Genomic DNA, 23,269 nt, shown 5'->3' with positions numbered 1-23,269 from the left:
GAAGATCTGTTGGGAAGATCTGCTGGGAAGATCTGCTGGAGAAGGGATAGGCTACCCACTCCAGTATTCTTGGTCTTCCCTGGTAGCTCAGCTGGTAAAGAATCCACCTGCAGTGTGGGAGACCTGGGTTCAACCCCTGGGTTGGGAAGATCCCCTGGAGAAGGAAACGGCTACCCACTCCAGTATTCTGGTCTAGAGAATTCCATGGACTGTATAGTCCATGGGGTCGCAAAGAGTCGGACACGACTGAGTGACTTCCACTTTCACTTTCAAGAAGGAACCAAGGCTATCTGGCTCCAAATCCCCAGTGGAAAAGGGAAAGATCTGGAAGGGACTTGCACTATGAGGAAGGCAGGGCGCAAGACCCTGTGAACACCATGAACCTGTGACAGAACAGTTCACAGGGTGAAGTAGTTGCCAACCATACCCATTAGTGGAGGAAATGGTGTGTAGCTTTCATTCTTTCCGAGTCTGGATTTTGCAGGCTGAGTGACTGTTTTGTATATTTGTAATAAATATACAGGGGACTTAGAGCTTTTCAATGCTTTGAATTTTCTAGAAAACAGAGGCTGTTTTCTAGATTTTATTGATATAAGGCATGTCCAAAATAAAACCATAAAAGGCTCATGCCTTCCTAAAAATACTGTGTTTCTGGTCCACTGATGCCTGGAGAAGCATTAGAATTGGTACAGACCATTTCAGAGGGTTGGGGGAGGGGGCGGAAATAGGAAGAAAGAAAAAGAGAAAAGAGTTTATACATTATTGCCCATAAAATGTACAGAGCCTGAACATGAACATACAGAAATTATTTCTTCTGGCAGATGTGTAAAGGAGCTTCTTTACTGTTTTTAGCCACAGCACTTCTGACACCAAATGAGAGGCTTTTTTTTTTTTTCTCTCCTGACATGAAAGAGATGGTGTCTTTTCCAACATCATTTCTTCAACTTGCTGACACGACCTACTGAGAATTAGCATCAGATTCCACATATTTAAAGTTTCAGTCCCCTCAGTGGTCCTCCACTTCAGATGTCAATCGCAAGTCCTGGGCCTCATGAATATTTGACCAAGCCCAGCTATACGTTGGGGGTTCCATAGCCCCTCCTCCGGTTTGATAATTTGCTAGAATAACTCACAGAACTCAGGAAAGTGCTGTACTTTTCTCTTTTTTGGGGTGCTCTGGGTCTTCGTTGTGGCTTGTGGGGGTTTCTCCTGTTGCCAAGCATAGGCTCTAGAGTACTCAGACTCTTTCATTGAGGTGCGTTCAGCTTAGTTGCTCTGTGGCATGTGGGATCTTAGTTCCCTGACCAGGGATTAAGGCTGAAAATTCTAACTCTCTAATCATGCCCTGGCCTTTCTGCTGACAAGGCCCATCCTGAAGCCATCTACAGCCCTGCCAAGAAACACTTCATTTAGGAAAAAAAAAAAAAAACACAGGATGACTCAAGGAATTCCAAGCCATTTAGGAGCTCTAAGTCAAGAACAAAGAATAAAGATCAAGTTTCAGTTCAGTTCAGTTCGGTCACTCAGTTCTGTCCGACTCTTTGCGACCCCATGAACCGCAGCACACCAGGCCTCCCTGTCTATCACCAACTCCCGGAGTTCACCCAAACCCATGTCTATCGAGTCGGTGATGCCATCCAGCCATCTCATCCTCTGTCGTCCCCTTCTCCTCCTGCCCTCAATCTTTCCCAGCATCAGGGTCTCTTCAAATGAATCAGCTCTTTGCATTAGGTGGCCAAAGTATTGGAGTTTCAGCTTCAGCATCAGTCCTTCCAATGAACACCCAGGACTGATCTCCTTTAGGATGGACTGGTTGGATCTCCTTGCAGTCCAAGGGACTCTCAAGAGTCTTCTCCAACACCACAGTTCAAAAGCATCAGTTCTTCAGCACTCAGCTTTCTTTATAGTCTAACTCTTACATCCATACATGACCACTGGAAAAACCATAGCCTTGACTAGATGGACCTTTGTTGGCAAAGTAATGTCTCTGCTTTTTAATATACTGTCTAGGTTGGTCATAACTTTCCTTCCAAGGAGTAAGCGTCTTTTAATTTCATGGCTGCAGTCACCATCTGCAGTGATTTGGGAGCCCAGAAAAATAAATAGGTTAGGGTTAGCTGCTCTTACTAAAAAAAGATTCTTCACATTAAACATTTAGAGAGAAGGAAATGGCAACCCACTCCAGTGTTCTTGCCTGGAGAGTCCCAGGGACGGCAGAGCCTGGTGGGCTGCCGTCTATGGGGTCGCACAGAGTCGGACATGACTGAAGCAACTTAGCAGCAGCAGCAGCAGCAGCAGCATACTGTCCCTCAGTCCTCAAAAGGATGCTATTTACCCATACCTATCAGGCTCAGGGGGTAAAAGTGCTCTAATAATTTTTTTTAAAACTTTTTAATATAGCCCTCCTGCCCCAGATTATTTTATGTATGTATGTATATATGTATGTATGTATATATGTATGTATGTATGTATATATGTATGTATGTATTTGGCTGCATTGGGTCTTAGTTGTGGCATGCAGGATCTTTATTGCATCATGAAAGATCTTTCTGCATTTACAACGGAGAAAAGACAATCTCTTTAACAAGTGGTCCTGGGAAAACTGGTCAACCGCCTGCAAAAGAATGAAACTAGAACAGTTTCTAATACCATACACAAAAATAAACTCAAGTGGATTAACAATCTAAATGTAAGACCAGAAACTATAAAACTCCTAGAGGAAAACATAGGCAGAACACTCTCTGACATAAATCACAGCAAGATCCTTTATGACCCACCTCCCAGAGTAATGGAAATAAAAGCAAAAATAAACAAATGGGACCTAATTAAACTTAAAAGCTTTTGCACAATGAAGGAAACTATAAGCAAGGTGAAAAGACAGCTTTCAGAGTGGAAGAAAATAATAGCAAATGAAGCAACTGACAAAGAATTAGTTTCCAAAATATACAAGTAGCTCATATAGCTCAATACCAGAAAAATGAATGACCCAATCAAAAAATGGGCCAAAGAGCTAAACAGACATTTCTCCAAAGAAGACATACAGATGGCTAACAAACACAGGGAAAGATGCTCAACATCACTCATTACTAGAGAAATGCAAATCAAAACCACAATGAGATACCATCTACAAACAATAAATGCTGGAGACGGTGTTGAGAAAAGGGAACCCTCTTACACTTTTGGTGGAAATGCAAACTAGTACAGCCACTATGGAGAACAGTGAGGAGATTCCTTAAAAAATTGGAAATAGAACTGCCATATGACCCAGCAATCCCACTGCTGGGCATACACACCGAGGAAACCAGAATTGAAAGAGACATGTGTGCCCCAATGTTCATCGCAGCAGTGTTTACAATAGCCAGGACATGGAAGCAACCTAGATATCCATCAACAGACAAATGGATAGGAAAGTTGTGGTACATACACACAGTGGAATATTACTTAGCTATTAAAAAGAACACATTTGAATTCTAACGAGGTGGATGAAACTGGAGGCTATTACACAGAGTGAAGTAAGTCAGAAAGAAAAACACCAACACACTATATTAATGCATATATATGAAATTTAGAAAGATGGTAACGATGACCCTATGTGCAAGACAGCAAAAGAGACACAGAATAAACAACAGACTTTTGGACTCTGTGGGAGAAGGCAAGGGCAGGATGATTTGAGAGAATAGCATTGAAACATGCATATTACTGTATGTGAAATAGATGACCAGTCTAAGTCCAAACATGAAACAGGTGCCCTGGGACAGCACAGAGGGATGGGAGGGGGGTTTGGGATGGGGGGGGGGCACATGTACACCTGTGGCTGATTCATGTCAACGTATGGCAAAAGCCACCACAATATTGTAAACTAATTAGCCTCCAATTAAATAATTTTAAAAACCTTTTTAAGATAGCCCTCCTGCCCCAGATTATTGTATGTACGTATGTATATATGTGTGTATGTATTTGGCTGCAGCGGGCCTCAGTTGTGGCATGCAGGATCTTTATTCCATCATGCAGGATCTTTCACTGTGGCACAGGTGCTCTATAAGTTGTGGCTCTTGGACTTAGTTGCTCTTTGGCATCAAACCCAAGGCCCCTGCATTAGAAAGTGGATTCTTAGCCACCAGACCACCAGCGAAGTTCCTGCTCTAATAATTTTTGAATTCATTTCTGGTGACATGTTTTGAAATGACTTTGATTATAATAGGAGCTTCTCTTCATAGCCAGCCAACCTATTATTTGAAAAACATGTAAAGTCTTGTGCAAAAAACTCTTTTCATCATCTTATCTTCTTACAGAAAACAACTGATATAAGCAGTAATTCCTTAAAACCACAAATTTTGAGGTTCATAATCTTTGGCAACAAGAGCAGACAATGTACTCAGGCACCATTCCTTTCCCTGGGCTTGCCCTTGAAACCGTTCATCTATGCTGTGTGGTCAGGTAAGGGAGTCAACTAACTTTATATAACCTTTTCTAATTTAAGGTGAGATTTGTCCTACTGATAAACAAAGATGTTCTGGAGTTCCTGGTGAGATGAATCACCACCATTCCCAGTGGCCACTGGCTTATATTTGTCTGGTTTTTTTTTTTTCCCCTAGGCAATTATTTTGTCAAATTATATATTTAAGGAAAAGAATTTCCCCTCCTTCCCTGTGTGAAAGTCTGACTAAAAAGGGAGCTGCTGTGGTTAAAGTTTAAAAGTTGACCAGATGTTGACATAAAAAATAATAGAAGTTAACAGAGGCAAAGGAAGAGAAGAATGGGGAGTTATTTTTTAATGAGTAAAGAGTTTCTGTCTGGACTGATAAGTGGATAGCAGTGATGGTTGTATAACATTGTGTATATACACAATGCCACTAAACTGTACAGTTAAAGATGGCTAGAATGGTAAATTTTATGTATATTTTATGACAATAAAAGAAATGAATAGGGCCTCAGAGAAATATGGGACACCATAAGCTCATCAACATACATGTACTGGAAATACCAGAAGGGGAGGAGAAGTAGGAAAAAAAATTTTTTTTTAAGCTGAAAACTACCCAAATTTGATGAAAAACAAAGAAATCTAAGCTCAATAGACTCCAAGCAGAATGAACACAAAGCAAAGAGATCCTGACCCAGGCACATCACAGTAAAAATGCGAAAAGACAAAGAGAAAACTTTGAAAGAGCACGAGAAAAATCACATAAAAGGAGACCCCAAAGGATTAACAATTGACTCCTCATCAGAAACAATGGGGACCGGAAGGCGGCGGGGTAGCCTATTCCAAGTGCTGGGAAAAACACTGTTAAGCAAGAACTAGATCCCAGGGACTTCCCTGGTGGTCCAGTGGTTGAGAATTTGCCTTGCAATGTGAGGGACTTGGGTTTGGTCCCCGGTCAAGGAGTTAAGATCCCACATTGCTGTTGGTCAACTATGCCTGGTGCTGCAACTACTGAGCCCATGCATCACAACTAGAGAGTTCACGCACTGAAATGGAAGATCCCAAGTGACGCAACCAACATTCCACGCAGCCAAATACGTACATCAATCAATCAATTCATATTAAATAAAACGAAGGTCCCGCACACCACACTAAGGGAACTTGTGGGTCAAAGCAAAGGTCAAAGACCTTTGCAGCTAAAACCTGGCCCAGCCAAATAAATAAATATTAAAAACAACAACAACAAACCAGATCCCACATGCTGCAGCTAAAAGTTTGCATGCCACAACTAAAAAGATTATGAATGCCACAACTAAGACCTGGCACAGCTAAATAACAAAAATAAATAATATTTTTAAAAAAACTATCTTTCAAAAGTGAAGACATAATGTAGAGGTTTCTAGGTAAACAAAAACTGAGAGAATTGCTGCTCAAAGAGCCACTTGCTAAGAAGTATGGAAAGAAGTTCTTTAGGCTAAGAGCAAATGTTCTCAGAATGTAACTGAAGTCCACATGAAAAGATAAATAGCACCAGTATATGTCAAGTAATGATGAAAGACAGCATAAATGCTTGTTTTCCTTGCTCCTCTTAACTAATTTTAAAAGCAATTGTGTGTGTTTGTGTGTGTGTATGTGTGTATATATATATGAAATATATATGTAAATTTTATTATTGGGCCTATAGCATATAAAAATGTAAAATATTTGACAACAACAGCACAGAAGATATAATGGGAGCAAAGCTGCCTTGGAGTAAGGAAATGACACCAGATGATAACTCAATTCCACAGAAGCAAAGGAAGAGAACTAGAAATGGTAAACAAGGAGATTAGTATAGCAAACTTTATATATATACTTTCCTCTCAGTTTCTTTATAAGGCATAAATCTATATAAAGTAACAATTATAACAGTATTTTTTGAATTTGTAATGTATATAGATGTAATATGTTTAACAATATTAGGTTGGTGCAAACATAATTGCAGTTTTGGACCATGAATTTTAAATCACTGTAACTAGGCTCATTATAACACATCTTTATTAATCAAAATAGGAAGCATTACAATCAACACATTTTTGCCAATGAGAAGTGTTTGTTTATTCCTGTGGCATAAAAATCCATGCATTTTCTTCATCCCAGTGGTTGTGGAAGCATTTTCCTTGCAAAAAGTTGCCAATATGCCTGAAGAAGTAGTAATTGGTTGGTTGGCAAGAGGGCAGGTGAATATGGCAGATGAGCCAAAACTTGGTAGTGCCATTTGTTCAACTTTTGAAGTGTTGGTTGTTGTGACATGAGGTCAGATTTGTTGTGGAGAAGAATCTGGCCCTTTCTGTTGACCAATGCCGGCTGCAGGGGTTGCAGTTTTCAGCATATCTCATTGATTTGCTGAGCATACTTCTCAGATGTAATGGTGTCACTGGGATTCAGAGAGCTGTAGTGGATCAGACCAGCAGCAGACCACCAAACAGTGACCGTGACCTGTTTTTGGTGCAAGTTTGGCTTTTGGAAGGGCTTTGGAGTTTCTTCTTGGTCCAGCCACTGAGCTGGTCATTGCTGGTTGTGGTATAAAATTCCCTTTTTGTTGCATGTCACAATCTGATTGAGAAATGCTTTGTTGTGGTTGTGTAGAATAAGAGAAGACGACACTTCAAAATGACTATGCTTTTAATTTGTGCTCAGCCACGAATTTGTACCTCAGCCACGAGGTACCTATTTATCGAGCTTTTTCACCTTTCCAATTCGCTTCAAATGCCAAACAACCCATTGAATGGTCAACTTTGAGTGCTTTGGCAACTTCTGGTGTAGGTGTAAGAGAATCAGCTTCAGTGATGGCTCTCAGTTGGTCACTCTCAGCTTCTGACGGCCGGCCACTCTGCTCCTCCTCTTCAAGGCTCTGCACTGTACGTTTGTTAGCAGCTCTTGGGCCAAATGCATTATTGAAGTTGCAAGTTGTCTCTACTGCTTTACGACCCATTTTGAACTCAAATAAGAAAATGCCCTGAATTTGCTTTTTGTCTAATATAATCTCTATGGTTTAAAATAAATGTAAAATAAACAGCAAGTAATATATCATTAGCAAAAAAGAGAAATGCACATTAAAATGATGTATAACATAGCCACATTTATTTACGAATGTATTCCAATGTCAAAGGGCAAAGTTCAACAGGGCAAGAACTGCAATTACTTTTGCACCAACTTATCAGCACGAAATGGGGGGAAAAGAAATAGCTATATATTTCTACATCTTACTGGAATTAAATTATAATAAATTTAAATCTAATTAGTTAATGGAGAAGGAAATGGCAACCCACTCCAGTGTGGTTGCCTGGAGAATCCTGTGGACAGAGGAGCCTGGTGGGCTGCTGTCCGTATGTTAAGTTCTAGTGCATCTACAAGGAACATAACAAAAACACACAGTGAAAAACTTAATGGAATTAAAATTTTACATAAGAAAATATTCATTTAATGCAAAAGAAAGCAATAAAAGAGGAACAGTGTGAAAAAAGAGATGGAACATACAGAAAACAAAAATTAAAAAGCAAACATAAATCCAAGCATACCAATAATAATAAATGTGAATGGATTAAACAATCCAATCAAAAGGTGGAGATTGACAGATTAGATTTTTTTTAAAAAAAAGATCCAATTACATGGTGACCACAGGAGACACACTTCCGATTTAGAGATACAAATAATGAAAATAAAAGAATGAAAAAAGATATGTGTGCAAACAGCAATCATAAGAAAGCTGGACACAATAGACTTAAAAATATTGTTCAGTTCAGTTCAGTTTAGTCACTCAGTCGTGTCCGATTCTTTGTGACAAAGGGACTTTTTAAAAAATGGGACATTTTATAAGGATTGAAAGGTTAATCCATTAGGATATCCATCTAAGAACAGAGCCCCAAAATACATGAAGCGAAACTGATAAAACTGAAGGGACAAATAGAAACTCAATAATAACAGCTGATCGAGATGACAATACCCCACTTCCAATAATGGATAGAACAACTACACAGATGTTCCACAAGGTAATAGAAGAACTAAAAACTTCAAACCCACTTTAAACCTCAAAAAACTTTAAACCTCAAAATCCATAGAACACTCTATGAAAAAATAGAATACACATTCTTCTCAAGTGCACAAGAAACATCCTTTAAGATACACCACATTTTAGGCCATAAAGAAAGCCTCAAAATGTTTGTAAGGATTGCAACATGCTAAGTAAGTTTTCTGACCACAATTGAATGAATTAAAGTCAAAAGTAGGAATTTGGGGAATTCACGTATGTTCTGGATATTAATTCCTTATCAGATATATGCTTTGCAAGTATTTATTCTCATTCTGTGGGCTGACTTTTTAAAAAATATTTATTTGGTTGCATCTGGTCTCCGTTGTGGCATGCGCAGTCTTCAGTGTGTCTTGTGGGATCTTTTGTTGTGGTGCAAAGACTCCCTAGTTGTGGCACGTGGGCTCTGGAGTGTGAGGGCTCAGTAGCTGCGGAGCTTGGGCTTAATTGCCCCGAGGTATGTGGGATCTTAGTTCCCTGACCAGGGATCAAAACCGGAGTCCCTGGCATTGCAAGGCAGATTGTTAATCACTGGACCACTAGGGAAGTCCCCAATACTAGCGTTTAGACTGATAATTTTTAAAAATTTGATTTTTATTTTATATTGGGGTTTAGTTTTACAATGTTATGTTAGTTTCAGGTGTCCATCAAAGTGATTCAGTTATCTATCTACATATATGTATATCCATACATATATCCATTCTTTTTCAGATTCTTTTCCAATATAGATTATTATAGAATTTTGAGTAGAGTTTCTGTGCTATACAGTAGGTCCTTGTTGATTATGTTATATATGGTAGTGTGTACACATTAATCCCAAATCTTTTTTTTTTATTTTTTTAACTCAAAAAACATTTTGTCTTGGATATGAATGGATGTATGTATGTATGGCTGAGTCCCTTTGCTATTCACCTGAAACTATTGTTAATTGTCTATACCCCAATCCCAAACTCTCAATTTATTGTTCCCCCACCTTTCCCTTTTGGTAACCATAAGTTTGTTTGTAAAGTCTGTGATAGACTAGTTCTTTTTTTTTTTTAATTTTAAAAAGTTTATTTACATTAAAAATAATTATTTTTTAATTTTTGGCTGCACTGGGTCTTCATTGCTTTGTGTGGACTTCTCATTGTGATGGCTTCTCTTGTTGTGAAGCACAAGCCCTAGGCACGAGGACTTCAGTAGTCACAGCTCATGAGCTCAGTAGCTGTGGAGATTTGTTGCTCTGTAGCATGTGGAACCTTCCCAGACCAGGGATTGAACCCATGTCCCCCACATTAGGCAGGCAGATTCTTATCCACTGCACCACCAGGGAAATCCCTTTGAGCCTCTCTAAAAAAGTTAATTTTAAAATGTCTGTCTACTATATCTCAGAGAAGGCGATGGCACCCCACTCCAGTACTCTTGCCTGGAAAATCCCATGGACAGGGGAGCCTGGTGGGCTGCAGTCTATGGGGTCTCGGAGAGTCAGACACGACTGAGCGACTTCGCTTTCACTTTTCACTTTCATGCATTGGAGAAGGAAATGGCAACCCACTCCAGTGTTCTTGCCTGGAGAATCCCAGGGACAGGGGAGCCTGGTGGGCTGCCGTCTATGGGGTCGCACAGAGTCGGACACGACTGAAGCAACTTGGCAGCAGCTACTATATCTGCCATTAGGCCTTTTTAAGGGACAGTTCTGTTGATTTATATTTTCCTCTTTAATGGGCTGTAAGTATAAGCTTACACTTATAAGTATACTTATATCCTGTTTCTTTGTATGCCTTGTGGGCCTTTGTTGTTGCTGAAAACTAGACATTTGAATCTAATAATGCAGTAACTCTGGGAATCAATTTTTATATCTTTATTTTGATTGTGGTAGGCTCTCTCTGTGCTGAGGCTCTGGCTGAGATGTAAATTTAACGTCCTTTCAGTTCTTTATTTGAACCTTTCCCTCGGCATACTTTGTTACTTTCTAATTTTCTCTGTACATATCGAGGTTGTTAAATGTCTTAGTCTTTAAAGTGTGGCTTTTAGACAGTAACAGAGAGGAAGATAAAGGAGTGTTGGGGAAAGGAGTGCTGGCTTTTTAAATCTCAGGGCTTCCCTCGTGACTCAGATAGTAAAGAATCTGCCTGCAATGCGGGAGACTGGGTTTGATTCCTGGGTCAGGAAGATGCCCTGGAGAAGGAAATAGCTACCCATTCACACCACTATTCTTGCCTGGAGAATTCCATGGACAGAGGAGCCTGGCGGGCTACAGTCTATGGGGTCACAGAGAGTCGGACAAGACTGAGTGACTAACACTTTCGCTTATACTTCAGAAGGCGCTTCAGCTGGTTGGGGAGAGGCTTGCAACAATGGAGGGAGGTACCACAATGGCTTCCCACCATCTTTATCTACACTCCTGTGATTAGAAGCAGCAATCAGTGATCAGAGGACAGATCGAGAATACAGGGGGGGACAGGGTCCTTTTTGCCCAGCATAGGACCCTGTCTATTGCCCAAATCAACAGATCTCCAGGGTTCCAAAGTAATTACATCAGACAGGTTTTGCCGGTGTAATTTTTCTCTAGGTGGGGAGGCAGATTCTTGGTTCCTCCTGCTCCTACTCCGCTCTTCCCAGAGTCCTTTGGATTTTTGTACTGACTCTCTGAGGTAAAAAGTATTTTACAGATGATGAAACTGAGCTTCAGAGGTATTAACTACCCAAGCTGGTATTACATAACTCATAACAGGTCTAGCTGGGAATAGGAGCCCACTAATTCTGGTTCCACAGCATGTATGCTTGACTCTAAGTTGTGTCTTAAGGTGAAGTAAGTTCTGAAGAGGCTCCTCTCTTTATTCTACCAGGTGCAGCTCAAGGTCCTCCTTCCTTTTCAGGTCCATCAGCCCAAGGTGGAGAAGGATGAGGGCTGCCAGACTGGTTTCTGTCCCATGGCTCTCAAGGAGGTACTGTTGTTCAGTCACTCAGCTGTGTCTGACTCATTGCGACTTCATGGACTGCAGGACGCCAGGCTTCCCTGTCCTTCACTATTTCCTGGAGTTTGCTCAGATTCATGTCCATCGAGTCTATGATGCCATCCAACCATATCATTCTCTGTCGTCCCCTTCTGCTGCTCTCAGTCTTTCCCAACATCAGTTTTTTTTTTCCAATGAATCAGCTTTTCGCATCAGGTGGCCAAAGTATTGAAGCTTCAGCCTAAGTCCTTCCAATGAATATTCAGGATTAGTTTCTTTTAGGATTGACTGGTTTGATCTCCTTTCTGTCTGTCCAAGAGACTTCTCTAGGTGAGAAGAGAGTCTTCCCCAGCACCACAATTTAAAAGCATCAATTCTTTGGCACTCAGTCTTCTTTATGGTACAACTCTGACATCAGTACATGGCTACTGGAAAATCCATAGTTTTGACTATGTGGATCTTTGTTAGCAAAGTGACGGCACTGTGGGGCAGTGCAAAAAGACCTGTGAAATATTAAAAATATCAAAAGCAAAAGTTTTAAAATATTAAAAATAAACTTCTCCAGGAGGCTAGAAAGGCTGTAATAGCAAATTGTTTTCTGTGGTTAAAAAATATATATATATATGCTTAAAGTAGGACTTAAAGGAAATACATGTAGCCAATGCAATGTAGATTCTATACTTCTATTTCCTCAGTCTTATCTATTGCCCTGTATAAACCACTATTTATTACTAATTACCTGCTTATTATGCACAGCACTGTTAACCCCTTGACAGTCATTCCTTTATTATCCTCTTATAAGTAAGACATGGGCTTCACTGGTAGCTCAGCTGGTAAGAGTCCACCTGCAATGCAGGACACCCTGGTTCAGTTCCTGGGTGGGGAAGATGCCCTGGACAAGGGATAGGCTACCTATTCCAATGTTCTTGGGCTTCACTAGTGACTCACAGTAAAGAATCCACCGTATAATGGACTTTTGGACTCAGAGGGAGAGGGAGAGGGTGGGATGATTTGGGAGAATGGCATTGTAACATGTATACTATCATGTAAGAATCGAATCGCCAGTCTATGTCCAACGTAGGATACAGCATGCTTGGAGCTGGTGCACAGTGATGACCCAGAGAGACGTTATGGGGAGGGAGGTGGGTGGGGGGTTCATGTTTGGGAACGCATGTACACCCGTGGTTGATTCATGTCAATGTATGGCAAAACCAATACAGTATTGTAAATTAAAATAAAGGAAAAAAAATTAAAAAAAATAAAAAAATAAAATAAAATAAATAAGAATCCACCGGCAACGCGGGAGACCTGGATTGGGAAGATCCCCTGGAGGAGGGCGTGGCAACCCACTCCAGTATTCTTGCCTGGAGAATCCCCATTGACAGAGGAGCCTGACAGGCTACAGAGTCAGACACTGAGCAACTAAGCAGCACAAGGGAGGCACAAACTGCATTTGCTTTGGGAATGAAAGGCCACTGCTGTGGCAGCACCTAGGGTTATAGAACCTGGATATTTAGAGAGCTAAGGCACTTTCTTGAAAGCTTGCTGCAATCCTTCAAAGGAAGAACAAGCATTTTAGGTCCCCTTCCCTTCTTCCCTCACTCCATCTTCTGTTTAGCCTTGAAGTTTTAGCAGTTTTCCCTGTGTCTTAAGACAGAGACACACCTTAGGTCATTCCTGGAGCCAGTATTACTCTTTACACTGCTGCTTCAGATTCCAAGTAGAAACTGACTTTTGTTCAATGCAAAGAACCCAGGGAAAAAGAATCGAAGGAAACGTAAGAGTTGAGGAAACTGAAAGCTCTTTGGTTGAATATTTTTCAATGAACAAAACTGACTGAATCTAGGGGAAGTTCATCCTTGATTTGTACTCCCTTTCCAGTCGTAATTTGGACTTTGTGCTCAAACATCCACATTGTGTTTTCTCCTTACAGTTTCCTATAATTTTGTTTTCAGGAAATGACTCACCAATACCATAGCAACACAAGCAAGTTAAAATATTTTCTGGATGAAAGAATCACCTTTAATGGATCCTCTAAGTGTTGTTTCAGGAATTAACATGAGAAACGTCATAAATAGAGACATCCTTTTATTTTTAAAGCCAACAATACTGGTGAAGTTCTTGGTTTCCCAAAATGTGCTTTTTACACGACTGAGCCACCTGAGGGCTACAAAGAATTCCATCCTGATCCACCCTTCGAAGACAGGGAGATACACAAGTTGTCTTTATTTTTCTAGGTTTCTATGATAGCTTGATGACTAGAATGCAGTGATGGTGTTGGGGTAACTGGTAACACTGCTGTCATCCTCATCTTTCAGCATAAGTTCATCTGCGATCTCTTTTCTGAACATCTAAGTTATGAACAAAGTAGGTAAAGTGTGTCTCAAAGAGTGTTTCCAGTCATTTCTAGTAATTCCTTATCAGTTACATCTTTGTGAAACAGAGGTGAAATTGATTTGTATGGTTTTATTTCATTGAAATTTTGAATACTTAGTTTTGGAGCTGGAAGGAATTTTGAAAAGAGAACTAGTCTTCTTCCCCAGCAGGGCAAGAGAATTGGTATCACTTCTTTTGATCAGTAGCCAACTTTGTAATAAAGTGACTGTGTTAGTGGCCTCTGACCACATCTATTGCCAGGACTGCCTATTTATTGTGGGTTCTCAGAAGTTGGACACAACTGAGCGACTAAGTACACACACACACACACACGCCTTAAAAATATTTTTTACCCATATGCCTAATGTAAATGCATCGCCAAAAAACTTCAAGACAAAAGTTGCCTCCTTAAAGTCTAGTCTTTCCATGATTTTAAGCTTTGTATATTACTCTTAACATTAGTGATTCTGGCATAGACTGCTTCTGGTTGATGTATGAAATCTATATATTTATTGAATTTGAAGAATGAATGTAATCTAGAGTCCCACAGCGTCCAGACATTTTAGAATGTAGTAGAGTGTAGCAGTGGAGAAGGCAATGGCAACCCACTCCAGTACCCTTGCCTGGCAAATCCCATGGAATGAGGAGCCTGGTAGGCTGCAGTCCATAGGGTCGCTAGGAGTCGGACACGACTGAGCAACTTCACTTACACTTTTCACTTTCATGCACTGGAGAGGGAAATGGCAACCTACTCCAGTGTTCTTGCCTGGAGAATCCCAGGGATGGGGGAGCCTGGTGGGCTGTCTCTGGGGTCGCACAGAGTCGGACACGACTTAAGTGACTTAGCAACAGCAGCAGAGTGTAGCAGGAATACATAAGCTTTGGAGGCAGGGTTCAAATCACACTTAGGTGACATTGTGGCTATGTTGCTTAACCTGAGTTTAACTTCCTTTTAGACAGTAAAACCTGCTTTATAATGCAGCTGCTGTGTTGTGCTTAGTCGCTCAGTCATGTTCGACTCTTTGTGACCCTGTGGACTACAGCCCACCAGGCTCCTCTGTCCCTGGGAATTCTCCAACCAAGAATACTGGAGGGGGTTGCCATGCCCTTCTCCAGGATAGCTTCCAAACCCAGGGATCGAATCCAGATCTCCCACATTGCAGGCAGATTCTTTACCATCTGAGCCACCAGGGAAGCCCAAGAATACTGGAATGGGTAGCCTATTCCTTCTCCAGGGAATGGATCTTCCCAACCCGGGAATCGAACTGGGGTCTCCTGCATTGCAGGTGGATTCTTTTACCAGCTGAGCTACTAGGGAAGCACTTATAAAGCGGCTGTGAGGATTAAAATAAGAAAATAAACTGCTCTTAAGAGGTGGTAGCTATTAAGATGGCTCCGTAATCTTCTGTGTATGAAATACAAAGAAAACAAGTAGCACTGGTAACAACACATTTATTCACGTACCCTGTTGTGTGACCGGGAGGTGTTTTTCACTTTCCAGTAATTAAATTAGGTTATAACAATTAAAATTCCAGAGATAAACTACTGTAATTTATTGTTGCTCATGACCATAAGTAAACAGACATGGCACAACATAAAGGAATTTTAAACGCGTCTAACCTTAGGTATAGCTTTGAATACGGACCAGTATCTACTTTGGCAATGGACCTAATGGATTACCAAAATGCTTCTAAATCTCATGGTTCTTCTGACACAACAGGAAAAATTTCAATTTTTGACGTCTGAATTTCAGAAATTTCACAAAGATTCTTAGGAAGCTGGAAAAGGCCATTACTTAAGCCTATCATATTTATCACAAATATAAATATATTGCTATTAAAAATAAACTCATGGTAGGCAGCAGTCAACTAATTGCTAATTTCATTTTGTAGATTATATAGTATTTCTTGAAAATAATTCAAGATGGCAGGCTACAGAGCTTTTTGAAGTAGTTCTTACTTATTAACCTTCTGAGGACTAGTGAAAGAAATTCAGATCCCAAGCCAAATCACTGAATGTATTGGATTTTACATTAGGAACAGCCATTTTTCAAGAGACTGCATCGTACAAGGCAGAATGCCTTTGTTCCTGGTTTCAAATCTTACTTACAACATATGATTATTCTGAAGAAGGTTTGAGAAGTGTTAACAAATGGGTACTCACTGCTAGAGCAGTATATTAAGAATGTGCTGATCACCAAGTGTGAGATTTTAAATTAAAATTATATACTGTTGGAAATAAGACAAGATAGGGAGTTCCTAGATCCTAGAAAATATTATGGCTAAGGAAATAGAGAACTCAAAAGAGGAATCTACCTCCAAGAAACTACTTCGGTATAGTAAAATAGAATTAAGTGCCCTGTCTCAGGAAACAGTTATTAATAAGGAACAACTGGGACATCACACATCGTTTCTTTGGAGATTAAAGTGCAGGCTATGAAATGGCATATAAAATAATGCATAAAATAGTGCAATCTTAAGGTGCCATTATTTTTATTACACATAGCCTATGTTCATATGTCCATTTTCTCTCAAAAATCCAGCTGTAGTGACACCTTTTAGCTTATTTATTTAGGCATTACTTATACTCTGTCTTACCCACCTTAGGGGCTACATAGACTATTTTAACAAGTAGAATAATAGCGCATATATCTTGAAACTACTAAATAGAGATTAAGGCAAGCCCCTGTAAAGTTCAGTACTCCAAAAACATGTTTTACAAAAAAAAAAAAAAAAAAGTTGCTTCCAAAACCAGTGGCTTTAGACCTGATGGCACCCCAAGTTTTTAAAACAGTATGATTACTCTGATTACATCTGTGTTTGCCCTTATTTCCAGGCTCTGTACATCAAAAGAGGAGCTTGAAAAACAACAGGTTCTATATCCTGATGTTCTGAAATAATACATAGTTCAGAATACGTGAAAACCAAGTCAAGTCCACGTTGGAAACAAGCAGAGACTCCTGTGGGGGGTGAGGGGGCGGCAGTCCTCTACATTTTTCATCCGCCCTTCCACATTTTATCTGTCTGTAGTGTTGTGATCAATTTGTAAGTGGGACAACTTCAAGTATCCTCTGAAAGACTAGCCAAGGAAGATGATGGGAATACTTTATGAAATGTCCTAACATTTAACATATTAACATACAGTATTTAAATTACTGACCTACAATCCAGAGCAGGGTAATTCTCTCTCGGGTTGCTAACTTACAATTTTCCTGTAACATATGTCAGTTTTAGGTGATGGAAATATTTTGTATTTGCTGACACTTAAATACCATGATACTACCCAAATGCAAGTATAACAGCTATCAAACTGGCCAAGGCAATATCCTAACATATTTTAGCTCGTTAAGATTTAAAACAACTGTAGTGCTTTATTTCCTACTGTTATGCCACATTCACCCATTAACAAGTGCAACTCGTTAAATTTATGGGCAGATGATTACAAGTGTATATGGTAGAAATTTGGATTTTGAAACAGAAAATCTATCTTTTAATAGTGTGAATGTTTATTATGGAAGCCAAATATTCATGTTAACTAAGACCGTAGATACATTTAGGGTTATCTAGCTGGAGTTTAAAAAGAAACCCAGGAAACTTTAAATAATTCATTAACATGATTAAAAAAGATCATCTGAGGTTATATCCCTTTGATGCATAAAGATCATACTTTATAAACCTGTAAACATGTACTTTGTTACTTAAAAACATCTTCGTATTACCAGGAAAGCAGACCATTAAAGGCCATGAGTAAGTATTCCAGTAGGCCTCCTCCAAAGTTGTGGTAATATGGCTAAATCCTATGACTAAACAAATGAGACCTGCTGAGAGAATGAGTTACAGACAGGGACTTTTATGGATGATCTTGGCTGACAAATGTTTTTTCGAAATTGTTTATTTTAAAATTACCTTCCCAACAAACCATGAAAACACTTGGACGTTATTTTATGGTTTTTCATTGAAAACATAACTACATTGTAAATGGAGTTTTAATGTTAGACAAAGAATTGATCAAAATCTAAGGACACTATTATGTAAGGACAATGCTAAAAATGGATAAGAAGTTTCATTTGGTGAGGTTAATCTCAAGGATGCATAACCGTATCATGTTGGACGGATTAAAAAAAGGTAGTGACCTTGTGCTTTTCTTCAACTAAGGTCCTTACCAAAACCTTAGGTTTTATACAGGTGTCAAACTCCCACCTGGAAAGGGATAGTATTCTATATTACACCTAAGTTTACCTTAAATAACTGAAGCCCAAGGCAACAGTTGTTTAACTTAACAGTCAAATAATGACTACATAATTTAGTACATTAAAATAAAACTAGACAGTAATAACTGACTGTTTCAAAAAATACACAACTGGGGAAAATTATCACTGTACAGGTGTTAAAGTGACCACTCAGAAGGCTGACAGTGCAAGACATGCTTTTCCAGTTACAAGCTCAAAACAGGAGTGCAAACGAAATTAAAGCTTTTGGTGAAAGTCGAAGGATAAGGAAAGCCTGAAATTAATATTAGAAAGCTTCCCTCAGGTCACCCCCCAGAAATGAAACAATCAAAATGCTTTTTCATAGTACAATTTTCTTCAGTGAACTGTTTTTCAATGGCAAAACAACTGCATCCCATAAGTTGGGTTCCCTACTCACACCACTGGTCACGGCCACAATGGATCAATGAGCACAGACCGTGGTGAGTCAGGAATAGTCATAGTTACCAGAGGTCTGATATCAACATAAAGAATTTGGGGCTCTGCCTTAGCCAGTGTACCTGAACCCTACAGAGAACAGCTAAAGCAGCGGGCTTTAAGACTCTCTTATCCTGTAAAACCGGAGGACAAATGGACATACAAATAGCACTCCCCCTCACCCACCGAAGCAAGCTGTTGTGGTGGAAGATGTTAAGCGCTTAAACGAACTAAGACACTGCTCTAAAAAGTGGAGAAGTATAGAGGTTCAAGATCAATACCAGTGCAAGAGCTTTTTTAAGTGAGTTGACTAGGCAATGCATGCATGCATCCATGCAAATGTAGGTCATGGCCCCAAAAGAGAACTGGATATAACAACTGGATAAGTCCCTTGCCAGTAGTTTATAAAAATATATAGTCAATACTGTAGAGGCCCCTTCTACAGTCAATACTATGGAAGTCCGTTTTAGTTACCCATTACTTCAATACCAAAAAGCATTTACTACTTTTCAGACATTCCAGACAAAGGTCACTTATAACAAAAAGTCAACTTTTTTTTTTTAAAAAACAAGATACTGTCCATTTAAAAAGTAGGTCTTCTCTTTCAAGTGAACAGGACATTTTCTGTATTAAACTTAGTTTCTAGTCTGTCAAGACTGGTTTAAGATCCTTATGTAATGTGCATATATGCAGAAACAAATTTGCTTTAAACATTATCTGCACACAAAAGAGGTTAACTTCTCAAAACATGATAGAATAGGTCTGGTTAGTACAAATCTATTGCAAAGTAAAAAGATTCTGTGCATCAGTTCAACGAGGAGAAGCAGGAAAAAAAAAAAGTCCCAACCATGAGAGTTCAAGTTTAAGTTGTGTTCTGAAAGCCTAGAGCTGAGAGACACCGTGTCGTGCAGTGTCCAGATATGCAGAACTGGTCAAGCTACAAAGCCAGGTCTTCCTCTGGCGCTAGAAGCACATTCCGATTTACTTTCTATTCCGGAGACGTTTAGATTTCCTAAGAGAGTCTATGGCTTCTGCGGCCTTTCTTCGTTTCCGAGGAGACTCTTCACTCTGCCCAGACCCTGAGGAGTTCCCCACTGCGCTCTCCATTACTTCCCGCAGTTTGCGCTCCAGCTCTGCCAACCGTGCGTTCTGCTCACCTATGATCTGGGTCTGCTCTAGCAGTTTCTGGTCCTGGTCTTGAAGCTGTTTCTGCTGTTCTTGCACTTTGGTGCGAAGCTCAGAAATTTCACGCCTGAGAACAGTCACCCCAGCACCATTTGTCTTAACCTGCTGCTGGAGTTTGGTAACCTCTTGTCTTGAAGGGTTTTGCTTGGAGAACAGTTGCATTGTAGTCAAGGCTGCAGAAGGTCCTGGAACTATGGAGAAATGGTTTAAAATGGTCAATCACTTCAATGGCTCACCACCAGTAATACTTCATTAATGAGACTTCTTAAAAAATGGAATGTCCTTAGTAATATCACCTCTGCAGATTTCTTCTTTGCAATCTACTTGGTCTAATGAATTAATCAAATACTTTGTCTTAACTATAAATGAGTCTGAATTCTGACTCTCATGTTCATGTGGCAATATGTGGACTGCCAGCAAAAGCAAAGAGTGTCCAGGGGTGTTAACTTGGATTTAAAAATATTATAAAACTTTTTTAGAATCTAGTTAAGAAAATATAAATGTAAAATTAGAGTAGAATTGCTTTCTACCTGATTACACACAAGGAAACATAAATATCTGAGTCAGAAGTACAGACCTATTAGGTTCGTGAGTCCTCTCTGCACTTAGTTGAATGTTTGGTCTCAACATTAGCCAAATAATTGGGATACCACCAAAAAGGGTTACAGCACACTCGATGATCAGGAAGAACTTCTGACATGATGTAGGAAGGCTTTGGAACTATTCTGTTTTAGGAATAGCAACGTACCATGGGCATGAAAATCGCTATTTTAAACCAATAACCTGCTTTTTTTAAAAAACCCTATCTCTGAAGCTTTTCTAAAAGAACCATTTTCTCCTCATACATCTAAATAACCAGAATATTTTCCTTGACTGATACATTGTTCTTTCTCAGCTTACCTTTAGCCAACTAACAAGGCTCAGATCAGTTCTCACCTCTTGTGAAGTCTCAATCAGACCAGCCAACAATGATCTTATCTTCCTTAAGATTTTCTCTCTACTCATTTGGCATGTAAATGGACACTCCTTTAAACTATTCTCTTGCCTGCAATAATTTGAGTCATGATTATGTCTTACCCTATGAAATAATAAGATTCTTGAGAGCAGATATCATGTATTACAATTCTTTTTAGTCTTCATAGGACACAGTATAGTGCTGTCCACATAATAGTACTCAATAAGTAATAGATACATTAATACTAAGATGCCATAAGCTTTATTATTAAATTACAGGCACCCATTCACTCTACTGAGTACTCCAGGGAGCTAACTAATCTGAATGAAACAAATGTTTTACTAAAAATTGCTCTAACAAGTTTATGCCCAGTTAAAAATTATGGATATGTATAAAGATTCAGCTGTAAGATTGTTCTTCAGTGTGGTTCAAATACTGAAAAACCTGGAGACGAATGTGCGTAACAGCAGTGGATGAACTATGTAAGATATGGTCCGTAATCTAATCTGTCTTTAAAAATGATGCTGCAGATACACAGTTACAGACCCAGAAAAGTTCAAGATGCACAGTTAAGTGGGAGGAAAAAAAGGCAAGTTACAAACCTATGTATGAACATGATTATAAACTGAAAGTATTATAAACGAAAGATACCTGGAGGAGAGCCCATGAGTCTTCCAGATACATCTGATCCTGGCAATTTCCTCTTTAGAATTGGAACAATCTTTTCATCAAAGTATTCCATTGCCATGGAGGAAATATCCCTTAACTCTTGAAGTACTTCATGAGCTCGCTGAGGGGCTCTGGTAGAATTGACATATCTCAACACACGATAAATCTCATCAATCACCTAAAATAATGAGCTCTCATTAGCACTTTATTAAAAAAGAAAAAAGGTAAACAGGGAGTAAGGTGACTGCTTGTTTTGCAAATTCTACAGAGATCTACAGGGTGACTTAACTGATCTACTGACCAATGGTAACATTACCACCTGTAACAGCTGGCTTTGGGCTTGTTATAATACTATATATGTTTCATATTTATATTTATTAAGCATCTTTACTGTTCTGGGGCTAAAAAAATTACCTAATATTTATATATAAATACAAAATGGTCAATTACAAAACATACACTTATATACTTTAGCAGTAGTCCTTCATATTGCTAGTCTGTCACATTCTACTACAAAGAATCTGCTAGTGATGGGATATTAACCAATCCATAGTAGCGCTACATGTGTGTCGTAAGTAGGAAAAGCACTGCAACACTCCAGTATTATTTGATGTCGTCCTCAGTGCCGGTACATTCCACCTACAGGTGCAAAGTGACCCTCAGCTCTCTGACCTAAAGCAGACCCTCTCTCTCTGTTGCTCAGGGCTTTGCGCATTATGATCTCTTTTCTGTTGTGCTCTCCCTGCATTATCTGCCCTACCTTCTCCAGCCCCAAATTTCTTATTCACGCTTGAGGTCTCAGTAACACTTTCTCGGAGTAAGCAGTCTTTTCTGAACCCTCTCTCAGTTTAAGTATGTTAACACCTTCATCAAATCCTTTATTTTTTCTTCAGAATACACATTACAAGGTTGAAGTACCGCCTTTTTCTGTGAATTTCTTCTTCCCATAACAGAGTAAGCTCAGTGAGAGAGGAGGCCATACCTAGTTTCCACTGTCAGACCCCCACAGCCTAGCAGTATCTGGCACACAGCAGACACCCTAGTCAACGTTCGTTAAATGAGTGATAAAGATGGTCAAATAACATAAACTGCCCAATACTGACACATCTAAATAAAACTGTTTAGGGATAAGCCACAGGTTAAAGTCAATACAAGAATATGATTTTTAGAGGCTAGATTTTGTTTTGAATACAATGGTCATTGTTAACAAAATTTTTACTGAGAGGATAAATGGACCTAGTAAGTTTATGTACATAAATACCGGTAGACAGAAGAATATTTACAGTATGTTTGACCTAGACTAGAAATGACTGTTACAATGACTCAAGCATGAATAAGACATACATCTTAACCTGTGCAAGATGACTTAGTGAAAGACCCATATACAGCAAAGCCTAGTTCAAAGTGAGTAAGTTCAATGTACAAGCAAAGCATTGTGTGAAAAAGGAAGCAGACAGGGATAGGATTTGTTTGAGGACTGAGTAGGCCTAATGAAGGACTTGGCAATGAGAAATAAGCAGAATTTCAATGAGAAGAGAAGTCTGAGCAGGAGGAGGGTGTACATGACTAAGGGAGGAGTGCGCAGTGAGGAGTTGGCCAGGAAATCAAAATGTATATAGTGTTGTCATGTACCATGTACTAGCTTCCCTGGTCGCTCAGTCGGTAAAGAATTTGCCTGAAATGCGGGAGATGGGGTTCGATCCCTGGGCTGGCAAGATTCCCTGGAGAAGGAAATGACAAACCACTCCAGTATTCTTACCTGGAGAATCCCATGGACAGAGGAGCCTGGCAGGCTACAGTCCATGGGGTCACAAAGGGTCAGACACGACTGAGCAACTAACAGTTTATTATGTACCATGCATTTATTCTAGGTTTTTAAAATAATTTATTATGTAGTGAATCCTCTTCCATAACCCTGATTCTTCAGAATTAATTTCATATCAAAATATCGCATAGGGATTACTAACACTAAATG

General features: G+C 39.5%; 1 protein-coding gene across 3 annotated transcripts in view; it reads right to left on the bottom strand.

Moving 5' to 3' along the window:
* Positions 1-9,516: 9,516 nt before the first annotated feature.
* Positions 9,517-23,269, bottom strand: part of FBXO28 (F-box protein 28) — a 34,834-nt gene continuing 21,081 nt past the window's right edge. Inside the window, exons 4-6 of one of the 3 annotated variants that reach the window (XM_069545428.1) lie at positions 21,277-21,472; positions 19,643-19,861; positions 9,517-11,928 (exon numbers count right to left, since the gene is read on the bottom strand). In XM_069545428.1, coding sequence (XP_069401529.1) covers positions 11,840-11,928; positions 19,643-19,861; positions 21,277-21,472 — 504 coding nt within the window. In that variant the 3' untranslated portion in view covers positions 9,517-11,839. Of the gene's footprint in view, positions 11,929-15,236; positions 19,862-20,606; positions 20,716-21,276; positions 21,473-23,269 lie in introns of those variants that run through there. The other 2 variants (XR_011247659.1, XM_069545427.1) reach the window with 2 other exon arrangements.

The sequence above is a fragment of the Ovis canadensis genome, chromosome 12 (assembly GCF_042477335.2).
Source record: "Ovis canadensis isolate MfBH-ARS-UI-01 breed Bighorn chromosome 12, ARS-UI_OviCan_v2, whole genome shotgun sequence".
Taxonomy (NCBI): domain Eukaryota; kingdom Metazoa; phylum Chordata; class Mammalia; order Artiodactyla; family Bovidae; genus Ovis; species Ovis canadensis.
This window is presented reverse-complemented; position numbering and strand designations above follow the sequence as displayed.